The following is a 16544-nucleotide window of genomic DNA, read 5'->3' as shown; positions in this document are numbered from 1 at the left end:
GAACCAGAGGCCAGGGCTAAAAGAAACAGACAGAATGATAGGGTGTGATTAATTAATGAATATTTGTTGTGATGCCCCTCAATTTGAGGTCATTCCAATATTCTTCCTTAATTAGATTTGGGTTTCTATCTCCAAGTCAGGTTCTTGCCTGAAATTTTGATTCATTTCCTCACATGGAACATTGCTATATTTGAGAAGGTGTGGGATAAAAATAAGTGAAATGGAAATATGAAAGGAGGTGTATTATTTTGATTATGGGGAAATTTCTTATACATGAATGACTTCTCTGTCATAATATTTTAACATATGAAACAAATGCAACAAAAAATTATAGCCCAAACACGGTAATCTATAAAACAACCCCCCAAAAATAGAGAGCTCAATTCAGACTATTGATTACTAAAAAATATTGAGAAGTCGCTTTCTTCGTTGAGAAATATATTGTTGTTGAAAAAAGTTGATATAATTCTGCCACCATCTTTTTAAATTTTTTTTTTTTTTTTTTTGCCACGGTTGAGCTTATATCTTTTATTTGTGTATTATATTCCATCAAAATATGTTATGAATTCTCTCAAATAAGTAATGTTCTGATGACATAATGTGTTCATAAATTACCTTCAATTTAAACTATCGTTTGTCCTAAGTTTCACAAGGTCTATTGAAAGAACATATCGGGAATGCAAGCAAGGAAATGTAATAGATCATTTTCATATTTTCACTCTTACATTTAGTTTCCAGTCAAACCTTTTACAATAAGAAATTTGGTCTATACTCAAGTTGAATCGAATTAAATAGAGTATTTTTATAATGTAATGAAGTTCATATTTACTATCTTGTGCGGAGTGTCAACCCCATAAATTCCTCATCAGTTTTCACAACATACATTTACTTAGTAAGGTGCACAGCATGAAGATCAAGGTAAACAAGCTCACTTCATTTTTAACTCCTTGCATCCAAAGCTTAAGTAAGTCTACAGCCAAGAATTACATTGTTTGCTTGACTACAATCGCTTTACAAAACACTTTGTTTTCTTTTTAATGATACTGAACAAGCATGAATTATCCCCTACTTGGGGAGTTGTGGAAAGGAAAGGAATCATTTTCCTTTCCATTGGGAAAGTGGATCCTGGGGTGGGTTGGGAGAATCATTTTCCACCTCTTTTTCCTTTCCATTGAGAAGCATTTTCTCTTCCATTGTCACTCCCAAACACAGGAAAGGAATGACACATTCCTTTCCTAATGCCCAAAATCTGTGAAACAAACACAGCCTTAGGGTGAAGGAGGATTCAGACGTAAAGAGAGCAAGTGTAATGGGCAATAGTTATAATAACCAAATAGCATGAGGGCTTAAACAGGATTAAGGAGAATGTCAGGCCACAATGAGAAAAAGCCAAACAGAAAAAGAAAAACTCTGAAAATCAAGAAGAGAAGATGCTGCAATGCTGTCTGTTTTATTAGTGCACATTGGAGATTAAAGAGGGACTTGTTGTCTGCTCCCTTTTGTGTTCATTGGGTTCAATTCAATTCTCAAATTAAAGACTGGTTATGAGTGAGTGGGTCTCGTTTGACACTCTAAACAACTTTTTTGATATATTTTCTTTTGCTTCTGTTTTGCTTGCATCCTCAGATTGGAGAAGAACTTGATCATTTTGTTTGAATGTGGGCTTGATGTAAATTGCTGGGTCCAATATGTTGTACAACACAAGATTACTTTTGCAATTTTAGATTAATTTTCATTAGTTTGATCAATAAGCAATTGACAAATTAGTTCTAGGCCTCCACACAAGTAGATTTTCCTTTTTCGAGCTCCTTCTACTTTCAATATTTTCGGTCATCCTAACCTCCGGTTCCGTATGCCACTCCGGTCGACTTTGTTCATTGGGGTAGTAGTTCTTTTACTTAGTTACGTAATAATAAGTACATAGGTAATGGATCGAAACCCGCAAGTAAAAAAGACTATATCCAACTAATGTAACAAGCGTAATGGGATATCAAGCGTAGTAAGTGTAATTATTTCTCGATCATGATCCGAATTAATCTGACTGCAGGTAAAGCTGGGTCAATGAGCTCTCTAATCAGTCTAATTAATCCGAGACTGAAAGTGTGAGAGAAACATTTGAATGTCCCCTGATCGGAGGACCAAATAAAACCTACACACAACAAGATTAAAAGATGATATCCAACATACAACAACTTCTCGAGTGTGGTATTGCCAAAACTCTCTTTTCTGGAAAAAGCAATCATGACAAAAATGCTTCTACGAAAGACCAACAAAGGCGACATGCAATGTCACAAAATAAAGAGTGCGGCCGAAATGGCAAAAGAAGAACATTGATTAACAACAAAGAAATTATGTGCATATGTGACACTAGTAGAGTAGCTCATTCTCAAAAAAAAAAAAAAAAAAACACAAACAAATAAACTAGTAGAGTAGCTATATATTCATGTATTTTTGAAGAATTAAGGATATTTAAACTGGTTGTTAAGTAATAAATAAACACAAATCCAAGGCTGAAGATAAGGGCAAGAGAGTGCACCGGATACCCCTTCTTCTACCTCTGCTCGTTTCCAAGTTCCTCCATGAAAGAGTAGGGGTAATATGTGAAGTGGTGGGCAGTAAGCACGGCTTCCCGAAAGCTCTAATGATGTCTCGTAACATAATTGTGTATCTTCGCGAGTGTTTTTGGAATTTTTGATGAAGTGATGATATTAGCATTTATTTGTGTTTTAGTTTTCTTTTCGATTCTAATGCTCTTCGCTCACTTTAATAAATCATGAGTTAAAAAATTTTATTTTCGGTTTAGCCACTTTTAAGTGTGCAACCTAATTAATTTGTAATAGCTATGTGTATTATTTGCTAAAAGTCTTTCCGTTTAGGACAAATATGATACAAGTGCAATTTTGTTGCTACGAGACAAGCTCTAGAGTTGTAATACTCTGTTATTAACATCATACGATTTTTTACTTTTTAAACCATACTACCATCCTTGATGAGGCTCGAATATATGACTTCTCAAATGAGAAGTCATTGTCTTGTAACCTTACCAAACACACGCACTTAAAATATTAAGCCCCTACCCCAATAGGGGATTGAACCTCTAACCTCAATACGTTGTTGAATATTATATTTATTCCCATTAGAATAAGAAAAATACAAAATACATCAACACACTTATTAACAAAAGTAGTGAAATTGAACTCTTATAATCAATATCAAACATGGAGGACATTTGTCAATCAACAAACATGTAGTTTATTGATAGTTTATATTTTTTTCTATGTTCAAGTCTCTTAAGCCCTTTAAGTCACAGTATTATAAAGATGCTAATCATGATTTGTGAACTTTGACTCTAAATTGAAGGGAATCAAACCCCTTAAAATCCTCCGATCAATGTTACAAAAGTGAAACACATGCAAACTTGGGACATAATGTGACCAATCCAACCACTTGGACTAAGAAAATACTTCTTCTGATTCTCCGGGTTTTTAACTTTGACCAGTTTAGTTATGGTTGTAGTATGGATTTCTTTTTCTTCTAAAAAAAATATTATGAAAGTGAAACACATGCAACACTATTTACTTAACAGAGTCAAACATCAACGATTAGAAGTATACAGCTCAATGAACACCAAAATAAAATTCATTTTTTCTTCTAAAAAAAATATTATGAAAGTGAAACACATGCAACACTATTTACTTAACAGAGTCAAACATCAACGATTAGAAGTATACAGCTCAATGAACACCAACATAAAATTCAGTCGAAAAGTGAATAAGGCATGAACCTAAATTATTGTATGAAAAATTAGAGAAATTCTTGCGTAGGGGCACCCGCACCACGTGGCGGTGCGGCCCTCCAATTAGAAGAAATAAATTTTTCTATCTTTTTCGAAACTGCCCCTGATTTTTAATGTGAAATACATAAAATATCCCCTGCTTGGACACTGATTGAGCCGCCGCACTACGTGGTGCGGGTAGGGAAGTCTCTCTCGAAAAATTATTGTATGAAAAGAGAAGATCGAAGGTCCTGACTCATTTCGACACTGATACAGTCCCTGCTCCTCTCGATTCCTAGCTAGCCCACGTTATTTAGTGAAAGGTCATTCCCTCCCACTCTCATTCAGCAAATAAAACAAACACAGACAGAAGAAAAACAAAAAGGAAAGTATACTATAGCTACTAGGAGGCTATTAATGACTTGAACTGTGAAAAACTATATCTACATGCATTAATCGTTACGATCGAGTTACGGAGGAATGTCGGGTCATTTCATATGATGCAACTTTGATTTTATTGAGTTTTGAGGTTTTTTTTTTTGTACAAAAAGAAGGAAATGGTGTTTGAGAATTGAGATGATGGGTAATTGGGGAATACTGCAAGATATTATTCTTTCTCCTTTAATATATGTGAATATATAATTTAACAAAACCACCAGTACCCACTATCTGAGTAGTCGTGTCGATCCTCTCAGTAGCCGTCGGCTCTCTTCACCAACATTGGGGCCACCGCTCTCCTCCAACAAAGGGAAATCGAAGTCGACGGAGAAGGCCAAGACTGCCACCTCCGAGTACTAGGTTGTCATGTGTAGCTGGTACTTTCATTATGAACAAGAGAGAGAATAGAGAAGCGTACACACGTTAGTTTCTAAGGCTCCACATTATTCAGTAACCACCCGTGGTCGAATAAAAACGATTGTGCCCCTCAGCACACTCGGTTGTCACATTGTCGAAAAAAGAAAAAAAAAATTGTAGGATTAGTTCTATCTCTAAACTTAATTATGGTAAGGTCTCATTTCAATCTAAAATTATAGTATAATTCGTACATCAGTTCTCTATTCAAAACCATTTATCTCTAACTAAATTCCTAACTCCACCGTCGATGATGACTCAATGAGGTTGAAGTTCAAGCTTTGAATACTACAAGATCGACTTGGTGCTAGATCTAATCTTTACGTGCGTACTATGAGTTTTCACATCCTACATGTGAAATCACAATGTAAAAGTGCACAAAATGAAGTATGGCTTCCATTTTTGGGAGCTGCATAGCCGCTTGGCTGTTGCCAATCTGCCATGTGTAAGCAATAATAAGCTCTGTTGTTGTTCTTGTTGATCTTTCCAGCTAACTTACTAAATCTGGCTTGACTTGAAAGCCTGGTTAATTGGACTTTCGGATTATGAAGGTGACTCACGTAATTCCAGAAAATGATGAGATCGATTACCTTCCAATGAGGCTAGGAAACAAAAGTCAAAGTGTATAATCGATTAAGATCAAAGCATCGCAATCGAAAAACAGAGAACTACTTTCTTTCATGTAAAACATCAATCATGCGTCGGATGGTTCGTCATCTTTTGTATCTTTTACTCTTTGTTTCAACCTTGCCAAGTACAAGAGAGATTTACTTTGCTGCTAGACTGCTAGTGCGAGGACAATAATTATTATCACAACACAGCTAGGGTTTGATGAGGTTGATAAAAAGACCTCTGTATTGGACACTTCAAGGGCTTTTTTTTTTTTTTTTTTTTTTTGAGAGAGAAGGAAAACCAATAACCATTTGCTTAGGACTAATTATCAGTGAGGTTCTTGCTATATCAAGTGTTCACGTTTGTTGATGTTTTTCATTTGCGTCTGATGCAATGTAGTATTCGTGCTAGCCAGAGATATTGCGTCTGATGCATTGGTGGATTGACACTTGGGGGCTGAATGAAGATGATCGATCCCATTCACTTGCCAGGTTTTTTTACTTGTGAAATAAAAAGTGATTCTATTTTTGATGATTGGGCTGGGATGTTGAACGTAGTTATTGCCTCAAAACACTTGAGGGTCCAATTAGAGAAATTGAAGAGTTAAACTTTGTGTCTAAAACTCCGCTTCATACAATCTCTAAAAGAACAAATTTTAGAATTTACCATTGATAAAACATATGTAAAAAGAATTACCTATACAATAATACAACACTAGCTCGCTTAATAAGCGCTATGTGATTACATGATTTAGGGTTTTGGGTCTCTAAATTTGGATTTGACTTTGATTGATTCACTTTTTTCTAAGAAAATATATGGGAATATCTGAGCTAGGTTTACTGCGTGGTATGCGTGACCAACTCCTTGGTGGCTTATATTTCATATACACACTTAAAATGTCGTTTCGTTGCGGCAACTGTGAAAAAGGTCCCAATTTCATGATGAAGCCGCTATAGGGATTTTTTTAGCATACCACTGACTTGTTCATCACACATTTCAAATTACTTTCAACCCAAGTCTTGGAATTTTTATAATACCCTTTGAATTTGAAGATCAATATCATACAATAATCCTAACTCCCATTTTCATTAGTCAAAGTCACTTCCATTTTCAACTACAAAATATTGACGCTTAGACAAAAATCAACAACTTAATACTATCATTTCCCTTAATTTCATTTCCCCCTCATGTAGTAGGTGAAGTATGTCTCCATTCAGGGCAATAAATTCTTTTTATGGCACTAATTTGTAAAGTAGGCACTAATTTGTAAAGTAGTTGATTCGAGAGCATACCACTTATATATGACAAAATAATTAATGTCAAAGGATATTATCCAAAAATTGCCTCTTATTAAAACAAAATCTTACATTCTTGGGAGGAGATTTTGAAGGTTGAGTTTAGATAAGATTCTCTATCACTCAAAAAAAAAAAAAATAGAGAGAAAAAAAAATATAAGATTCACTAAAACTGCTATCACATGTTGTTGTGCTTCGATATCTATAAAAGAGAGGTTACTTTTAATTTCATTTAATAATAATTGACATGTGGAGTCAACACAGTGATTATTCATGTGAGAGCGGATTTCTAGTAATGGTTTATATGTGGAGTAACACACCAGTATTTATTTATGTAAAAGATGTAATCATTAAATGTAATACATCTGAGCGATATAAATGAGGTAAGATTATTTTAGTTCTTTCTTAAAAAAAAAAAAAGGTTATTCTGTTTTTTTTTATCTGATGGTAAGATTATTCTAAGGTAGTCCCTTTCTCATCCTTTTCAAAACAATTGGCCTTTGCCATTGTCTCATCAAAGAAGATGGTCAGTCATGTAACCAAAAAAAAAAAAGATGGTCAATGAACAATCCACGTTTTACCACTTCTTTCTTAATTTTTACCAATTTAATTAAGGCGGTGTGCCCTCTCCTCCTTTGTGTCCTTCCCTATCAGCGTGTCCAATTTGGTAATCTTGTCTGCATTGTTTATGACGTGGCTTTCTTGTATTGGTTGAATACTACCTTGTCGGGTCAAATAATTTGTGTAAAGGACTTGAATGGGTCGCATCAACCCACAAATTAATGTGAACCATGAAACTGGGGGGCCCACGTCTTTCTCAATTCTCGTATCTGCATGCACGCCACCTGGAAAGAGGTAGTAGGCGTCCACACGTGTGACATGGCCCAATAGCGCGTAGGTGATTAGACAATAACGGCCCATAGAGAGTCTCTAAACAGAATTAATAAAACCAGACTACAAAAAATAGTAAAAAAATTTTAAATTCTAATCTCCTTTATGTATTTTTCCATTGAAATTATATTATATTATTTAATTATTATTCCTATTAATACTTTAACTTTTCAAACCAATTGATCCAAAAAAAAACTTTTTCAAACAAATTTTCTATGAAATAGTCCCTACTCCTACTCACAATAATTGAGCTTATACAATTGTGATTAAAATATTTAAATTAGTCATTCAACTATATAAGTAAACAATTTCATTTTGAATTAGTTCTAAGTTCAATGTGATTAAAATATTTAAATTAATCATTCAATTATAAATTATAAACATAAACAATTACGTTTCGAATTAGTTCGCATTATTTTTACAAATGATAACACGTAAAAAAATCGACCTCGAAAACCAAAACTTTAATTACTAAACATAAACAATTTTATTGCTTTCTTGTCAACAGATACTAGCTTTGGCCCAAAAAATAAGAAATAAGATTTGCACAAGCTTTTGCACTTTCCATGCAAAAAGAAGGATGGAAATCAAAGATTCAAAGCCCTCATTTCCGAGTCTAGGAGCCTTTAGTTTCTTGTCACCCTCACACGCTTCAAAAAGCAAGGACCAGAAAGCTCAAAAATAAAAACAAAATTAACTAGCATAAAATTTTGAATTATTTATAACCCCAAAAATATTTTTTCAACTAATTAATTAACATTTAAACAAGCTTAGCTAGGCTTGCAGAAGAAGATTTTAAAAAAAAATGCAGGAGAATAAAGACAGAGGCCCAGCAAGTCCAGCACAGCACCTCTCAGACTTTTCTCGTCAGCGTGACGCCACGTAAACGCAATGGGAACAAATGGGGATGTGAAACAAAAAAAAAAAAAAACAAAAAAAAAAAGGAGCGTTTCCGCGTAGACAGATGAGACTGAGATAGATACACAAACAGAGAGAAGAAGAAAGAAATGAAAGAACAGATGGCCAGAGAAACCTTTTCTTAGTTGCTTGGCTTCTTCGTCTTTCTTCTCTTCCAAAATCAAATCTGAGGGGATAGTTTATTAAATCAAATTGATTTTTGGTTTTCGTTTTTCCAGATTCACACCTGCTATTCACACCACCATGATCATATAACCAGCTTTACCCGCACCTTTATCCAATTCTTCTCCTTTCTTTTCAAGATTTTATAAGTCATGGAAGGTCATTATCCTCACCATCTTCATCAGCAGCAACAACAAGAGCTTCATCAGTTTCAGCTCCAACATCAGTTTCAGGTGGTTCAGCAACCCCAACAGCTCCTTCCTCCTCCGCCGCAGCAGCATCTCAGTCCTCCTCCCATCACCGTCCACGTGGACGCCAGCGACAGGTTTCCCCAATGGAGTCTCCAAGAGACGAAGGAGCTGATAACGATCAGGGCGGGGCTGGATCAGACGTTCATGGAGACCAAACGAAACAAGCAGCTTTGGGAAGTGATTGCGACCCAGATGAAGGACAAGGGCCACAACCGCAGCGCCGAGCAGTGCAAATGTAAATGGAAGAACCTCGTCACCCGCTACAAGGTATAAATCGCCAAAATGAATCTGCAAAACCTAATTCAATTTTTTTAATCAAAATTAGTGCATAGCCTTTCGTGATAAACATTACTTCTGTCATGTTTTGGTTTGAGTTATTCTTATTTCTTCCCAATTCTTCAAGATTGTAGCTATCAAGTTTTTATCATGAGTGCAGATAACAAACACACAGCCGTGTTATCTGCACCTCTACTCGAGTGCAGTAAGCTTTATGGGACCGTGAATAATATTTCTTGTCTGGTAGTAGACGGTGTATATTTCTTATTCTGTGGTGAACTGGTGATGTTTAGGGTTGTGAGACTGCGGAGGCGGAGACCATGAGGCAGCAATTCCCCTTCTTCAATGACCTGGCAACCATCATGGCTGCCAGGGAGCAGAGAATGGTGTGGACAGAAGCCGACAGCATTGGAGGTGCAAGCGGGTCGAAGAAGAAAGCAGCGGCTGTTGCGCTTTCGTCTGACGAGGAGGATGAGGATAACGAGGACAGCGAGGAGGCTGGGGAGAAGGGAATCACCGCGGCAAGGAAGAAGAAGAAGGTAATGAAGACGGGAAACATTGGAAGCAGCACTGGGATGGGTCTGGGTGGCAACAATGTGAAGGAGATATTGGAAGATTTCATGAGGCAACAGCTTCAGCTGGACATGCAATGGCGAGAGGAGTTTCAGGCCAGGGAGAACGAGAGGCGGATGAGGGAGTACGAGTGGAGGCAGACAATGGAGGCTCTTGAGAATGAGAGGCTGATGTTGGAGAGGGAATGGAGGGAGAGAGAAGAGCAAAGGAGGATGAGAGAGGAAGCTAGGGCTGAGAAGAGGGATGCTATCCTCACTGCTTTGCTAGACAGGCTTAATAGGGGGGATATGTAAACAGCTAATTTAGCTTTGAGCAAGAGAGAGGCTTCGTAGTTGTTCTCATCAATTAGCTAGCTTTAGAATTAAGTTAGAAAGAACTCTCATTTGGGATTAATGTGTTGGTTTCAAATGGATTTCATACACATCGATCTTTAAATTCAATGAATCTCTTTATTAGTTCCTGAAAATGGTTTTCTTCCATTCCGTCTCATTTCCATGATTGATGTAGATGCATCACATTATGTGTATGGTTTTCTTAAGGTGGTGACATTCAAGTGCATGACTTTTTTTTTTTTTTTTTTTTACTGCATTTCGGAGTTCAAACTGGTTTGAGGGATAGACTTGTATTCTTCGACCCAATTATTATTACTTTTTTATATTAATGGTCATATATATGTGTGCAGGTGGCCGGGTAAATCGATCATGCTGCTAGGATGAGAACTTGTGCATGGACAGAAGATTTAGTAATCACTTCTGTGTAGTTTTCTACCCCATGAAATAGGATCATTTGCTGGTAATCTTGTTTTTATGTCCGAAATGAGGTCTTCTGGGGTTTAGATATTAAGTTTTCTAAGTTTAGGGCTCATGGTTTGGTATTTACATAGAAATATAGTTAAATAGTTATAACTCGATGTTATGGCCGCCGATCAAGGATTCGAATCCCTAGCTTATATATCGAGCTGAAATAGTATAAGTTTTACGTCCGTATAAATGCTTTTAGGTAGTTCGACATGTATATCATGTTACATGTCGATTAGTACGAACCTTTGAATGTTATTAAATATAACGTATCTAAGTGTGTAAGTTTAGATTGACATCTGGATAGCATAACATTGTCATACTGTCTGATATGAACGCTTTCTCACTAGATAGTACAGCTTACTCAAATTGGTATTCATTACCAAATTTGTCGAGTAGTATATATAACGGTCGGTATTTAACAGTTATGATATTCATTTTTGCATCCTTACATGCGAGCTGTGTACGCACTATAATAACATTATGAGAGAGGCGTTGTATATATACACAAATTTGTGGTATGCAAGTATTTTTCCATTTGAAAGTTAGCAATTGTTGAGCTCAACCTTTTGTTGTGTGTAACTTGTTGAATTTCGACTTCCATTATGTTCAAAGTCTCACCTGTGGTAATCTCAATTTTCTTTATCAATTCTGTACTTTTAATATTTGCTTGAACTAATGAAACTTCTTTTATCATGAGTCTGAAATTTTTCTTGAGGTAACAAAATTTCACATTACGTCTATGTTTTGTACTTGAAGGCTGCGAGCGGTTTTTCAAGCACGACGGGTCTACGAGCGTGTTGCAGACTATGTGCATGTGTTCTTCTTTGACATTCTAGCATTTACACCAATTTCGAGCTATATATGTATGTATGTATATATATATATATATATATATATATATATATATATATATTTTTTTTTTTTTTGATATCCACACACACACACATTATGACTCAAGAAGAAGAAATAATAGATTTATTATTTATATATAAGGTGTGTTTTGCATAATGGGGAGGATATTTCCCAATCGAATTTAAAATGCTTTTGAATAAAGCATTGTTTGACACCGTACATGGCATGTACTACTATATTTGAAAATGTCTCCACCTTTTTCTTGTGATTTTGGTCAATTGCCAGATCAACGACTAGCTCGACTAATAATTTTTATCACAAAATCTCTGGTCAAGGAGTTTATTGAATAACGTTGCTCGTGTTGCTTGTCATTGATGGATTATACGTACTCATTGTGCTAGTTTGATTTACATCAGTACATAATGTATTTATGATCTAACATTTTCAGGTTGGAGACGAATTGTCTAACATAATATCGGAGAAATTAATTTTGCATTTTTTTTTTCAATTATTCATTCCTAATTCTTTATTGATTGATCATTAATGCAGAATCAGGCCATACCTATTTCTCTGCTTACTAGCACATCTTAACTAGTACTCTTTCAAAAGTCTACTTAACAAATAAGTTAAGAAGTTAGGAGAGGTTTGTAAAAAATTTTGTAAGCAACAAAGAAATTCAACCATTTTAAAAAGACTTATCTTTTATAAGCTCAAGTTATTGCAACTTATTATTTTCGTTGTTTTTATGCACCTTCATTCTAAAATTGATGATTGTTTTCTTAAAAAATCTAAACTTTTGGGATTAATAATTTTTCGGATCAGTGATTGTATAACAGTGTGTGTATGTTAAGATTTTTATTTCTTTTTGTTTTTGTTTTTAACAATGTGTACAAATGGGAATTATTGAATGGACTCAGGAGCTAATAAGTAAGGGGTCGACCCATTTCCCATTGCAATAGATTTTTTACAGCTAATATATGCCATATTGCCATGTCTTTTCCATCTGCTAGCAGCTATGGCGTTAGTCAGAAGACAATCAAGACATAGGCCAATAATCGATCTACTTGGTGTACAAGTTTCACATCCATATTGATACTGATATGAGGTATCCAGCTAGCTCAGCTTAGCTTAATTAGCTAGCGTTACCGTGTTGTTCCTGCCTCCCTGGCATGAATGGAATATATACAAAATTAAACTGAATGAAGTAGCCTAGTAGAACTAGAACTAGTACCGGTGCGCGTTTCACCGACGCATCCATCTGGGTTGGTGGACCAGGATTAGTCTTTGATGTAACAGTTTGCCGTCACAGAGAAACATGATTCAGTTCATATCGATCACTAGTCAATTTCATATGCATTCTCTGTTGGATACTGGACCACGGATCTAATCTTCACCAAAAAATTCTCCTACATATTTTGAGTTACCATCATGCATTGCCTTTTTTGCTCCATTGGAAAGTGATCATCTGATAACAACACGTACGTTTCTTAATTTACAAGGCATTTCATCATCAAAGTAATATACTCTAGTACTAAATACAAGCTTTCACGCGCGTTCGGTTTACTTTGATACATGTTTGTTCATAGATATGGTCGCATGTACTCGATTGAAGAGGTGAACGGTTTTGGTGTTTCAAGCGTATTAGTACCCACGTATTAAAGTTTTCTATGTGATTGAAGGTTGGTTTTTTCGCATTATATATATCTTTAATTTAAATGCAAATCAAATAATAGTGACTATACATGTCAATGATTGAACAAATCTCTGTACCATTTGGTCAAGTGGCATTAGTTTATTTTCTGTAAGTGAGAGATTGTGAGTTTGACTCATGAAAGACTAATTGTTGTATATGAGTTTCTTGATGTAATAAACAAAGATATACATATCTAGAATATGAGAGGTAATCATTGATTGTCCAACCAAAAATAAAAATTGTAACTAACAAGTATGGTTTTAACATTTTTGCCTATATGTCAAACTTTTACTTGGTAGAGGAAATATCAACATATCTAAGAAGTCATGGAAAAAAAAAAAAAACTCAAATTTCTTTGGCACTAGCTAGCAGTATTTTTATTTTTCGAAAATCAGAAGAATAGGAAAATCGTGAACATAAAAACAGGTCAATATTTTCAAGTTCTGTTAATTGAAAAACCATTTTAAAAATCATGTTTTAACAACGGTGAGTTCATGGTATGGGAGGTTAGAAAATATGAATTGACATGGTTTGGCATGTTATGATGTTCCACGGGTCATCTTCTGAACTTTGTGTGTCATTTGAAATTCACATATGCCTTGAGCTTAATATTCGTAGAGCATGACTTTTTTTTTTTTTTTTTTTTTTTTTTTTAGAGAATTGTCAACTCATTTCATTGATCAGCGAAATTACACATAATGACCCATCCCGGTGGGACTGTCAAAAGAGCCACTACCTAAGTAATTCAACATTTTTAAAGACCATGAAGCTCAGCCAAAATCTACCCTAAAATGTCCTAGAAGATCAAGGGGCCAAGACATTCCGAGTATTTTTGGCGACAAAACTCAGAGAGAACCTACGAATTCATTCCCCATAGGAGAATGAATTCTTACATAAAAGTAATGAAAATGAAAATAAACTAGCCCAGCAGCCCAACTACTCCATATGCCAGACAGAGGCCCAAAGGAAAGCGAAACCCTAGCACTAGGCCCAGAAGGGATCAAAGCCCAACTAGACTTGCTAAGGCCACCAAAACCCATGGGCACCCGAACCCAGCAAGGCAGAGTACCAGTCCACCTCCATTCGACGACGCCGGCCGAGGAAGACTTCCCCCACCGCCCACCACCATCGCCGCTCCCAACAGCAACCAGCTTTACTCCGGCACCGACGCTGGGCGAGAAGATCTGACCCTGCTGCCTGCCGCAACCGTCGCCACACCAAGTCGCAGCCAGCCCCAGTCCAAGAACACCAGATCATCCCTTGAGCAAGATATCATCGTCGCCGCAACCCCAAGGCAGATAGACGTCGCCATCCTCGGCCGCCATCAACCGAAGTCGAGATCCCATCCCAGGCAACCGCCCGGAGCCCCAGTCCGCAACCCAGCCACCACCGGCCATCAGGTCACGAGACGCTGGAACCGTCACCGATCCAAGTGACCCAGGAAGCCATCCCAACGTCGCAGCCTCGCACGACCCAGGATCTCCAGTTCTGCTGCCAAGGCATCCAACCCCGAACAAAAGAACAAGAAACAAAACTTTGAGACTCCGACAACGAAAAACCCCGTCGCCTTCAATCTCCCGGCGACCAGATGAGAGGGAAAAACCATCTCGTCCGGCCCAATTTGCAGAACCGCCGCCAGGAGGCCACGGCCTCCACCTACCTCTCAGAGAGAGTAACCTAAGCATATCTTTTGTTTATTGACACATAAGGCTTGTCCGTAGAGCATGACTTTTGGATATACTTGAAATTGCGGAACACTAAAATAATAAACAATTTTTTTTATTAGTTAATTTCTGCATTTTGACTGTGAAAAATTGTTAAAAAAATCCTTTAGAATTATTAGTATTCCCTCAATTTGAATACATTTTATAGATCATGTTTTATAAATGGTAAGATAAAAAAAATATTACAATTTGAATAGAAATGAAATTTTGCATGATTTGACACTTTTAGACTTTGGATGGTGCCATGGGGCACCCGTGGAATATGATAGCGTGACAAAACTCGTCAAACCTAATTAACACTCTTCTTTTATAGAAATTCCCCTATATCATAAGGCTCGAGGTTTTTTTTTTTTTTTTGAAAGAAGGGCCGATGCGGCTGCCCTCAAGCCTTGATTAATGAAACTGTAGAATACATGGGGGGACATAGTGCCTAAATCCCAGAATACAATAAGCATCAAGAGAACTTTCTGAGATAATAACAAGAGTCTCAACTAAAACACGCTTCCTCTATATCATAAGCTCGAGGTTAATAGAACATGATTTTTAGAACGCGCTTCAGTTGGTGAACACTGCAATCTCAAACTAATTTTTTTATACTAAATTTTAGTGTAATTTGACTTTGTAAAACAGTAAAAAAAAAAAAAATTTGTGTCCTGATTTCTAAATTTTTTTTTTTTAGTTTGAGAAGTTATAAATCATTGTTTAAAGAAGCAAAATTTTTGGCGAGAAAGTAAAAACATGCAATTTTGAAAAAATAAAAAGGGTCTTTCTAAATGTACCCAGCAAATTTCTAAGTATATCCAGCAAAATATTTATTTTTAATTATCTTTCCTTATATCTAAATAAACTCATCAATTGTTCCTAAATTACCCTCATAAGATACACCCAGCAAAGAAAAACCTCTTATCGAACACGTCTTTCTACTCGTCGATTTCGGCTATTCAATATTCAATTCTACTCATCGATGGGATGGTGCGTAGTGCACTTACGGCGTTGGTGGTGGCGGTGACTTGTAGTGGTAATGAGGAGAAGTAGGTGGTGGAGGAGGGGAGTAAGGGTAGTTTGCCGACGTTTACTAAGCGAAAGCCACTACGTACTGCCACTAGAAGACTCAAAACTAGAGAGGTCCACATTTTTCCCAATCTTTAATTTGTTGATTTTTTTTTTGGCAAACTTTAATTTGTTGATTGAATGGAAGCTGCGAAACTTGAACTATTAGAAGAATAAAATCTAGCTTCCTATTATGTACAATATAGTGCCATAGATCAAACAGAGCAATTCTTCCATATTTTAGCTTGTTTATTTATTCTTTTATTTCATGGATCATTGAGGAAGAGAACGAGTTTTGAAAACGTGTGTGTTTTGCCTAACTTTCTCTGATTCTTGACCAGCGGCTTTCATAAAAGGATTGAAATATGAACTAAGACATGGGTCAGGCATGATGGGAATGAACGAGCATAAAAATCTGGGGTTTTGTTTTGCTGGGTACATTGTATTCTAGGGTATTTTGGGAAAATCAGTTGGTTTAATTAGACATAATTAAAGGTAATAAAAAAAAATTTGCTAGGTCACTTAAAACTTTGCTGGATACATTTAGAAAGACCCAATAAAAATTTGTGTGCTATAGACTTATAGTCCACAGTTTTGAGTATATATCATAATCTTGAAGCTTTCTTTTTTTTTTTTTTTTTTTAAAAGAAAGTTATCATGTCTAGTTTCCACGACGTTGAGGTATGAACTATTTTATACATTTTCACTTTTTATTTTTCTCTTTTACCTTGAGAATAAATGGATGCTGGTAGCCTTGCATGGTTTCGCATCGATGGAGGAGAGTGCAGAAGGGGTTGTAGTTCTAAAGCGTAAAGTTGGT

General features: G+C 36.2%; 1 protein-coding gene across 1 annotated transcript; it reads left to right on the top strand.

Annotated features, from left to right (window-relative positions):
• Positions 1-8418: 8418 nt before the first annotated feature.
• LOC133721166 (trihelix transcription factor GT-3b-like) lies at positions 8419-10071 on the top strand. The gene is made up of 2 exons (XM_062147702.1): positions 8419-9023; positions 9326-10071. Exons 1-2 carry the CDS (start codon positions 8658-8660, stop codon positions 9896-9898), a joined length of 939 nt encoding a protein of 312 aa, XP_062003686.1. The 5' UTR covers positions 8419-8657; the 3' UTR covers positions 9899-10071.
• The last annotated feature ends 6473 nt before the right edge of the window (positions 10072-16544 follow it).

Source organism: Rosa rugosa, chromosome 7 (assembly GCF_958449725.1).
Source record: "Rosa rugosa chromosome 7, drRosRugo1.1, whole genome shotgun sequence".
NCBI lineage: Eukaryota > Viridiplantae > Streptophyta > Magnoliopsida > Rosales > Rosaceae > Rosa > Rosa rugosa.
The sequence above is the reverse complement of the archived record's forward strand: the minus strand, read 5'-3'. Positions and strand labels throughout refer to the sequence as shown.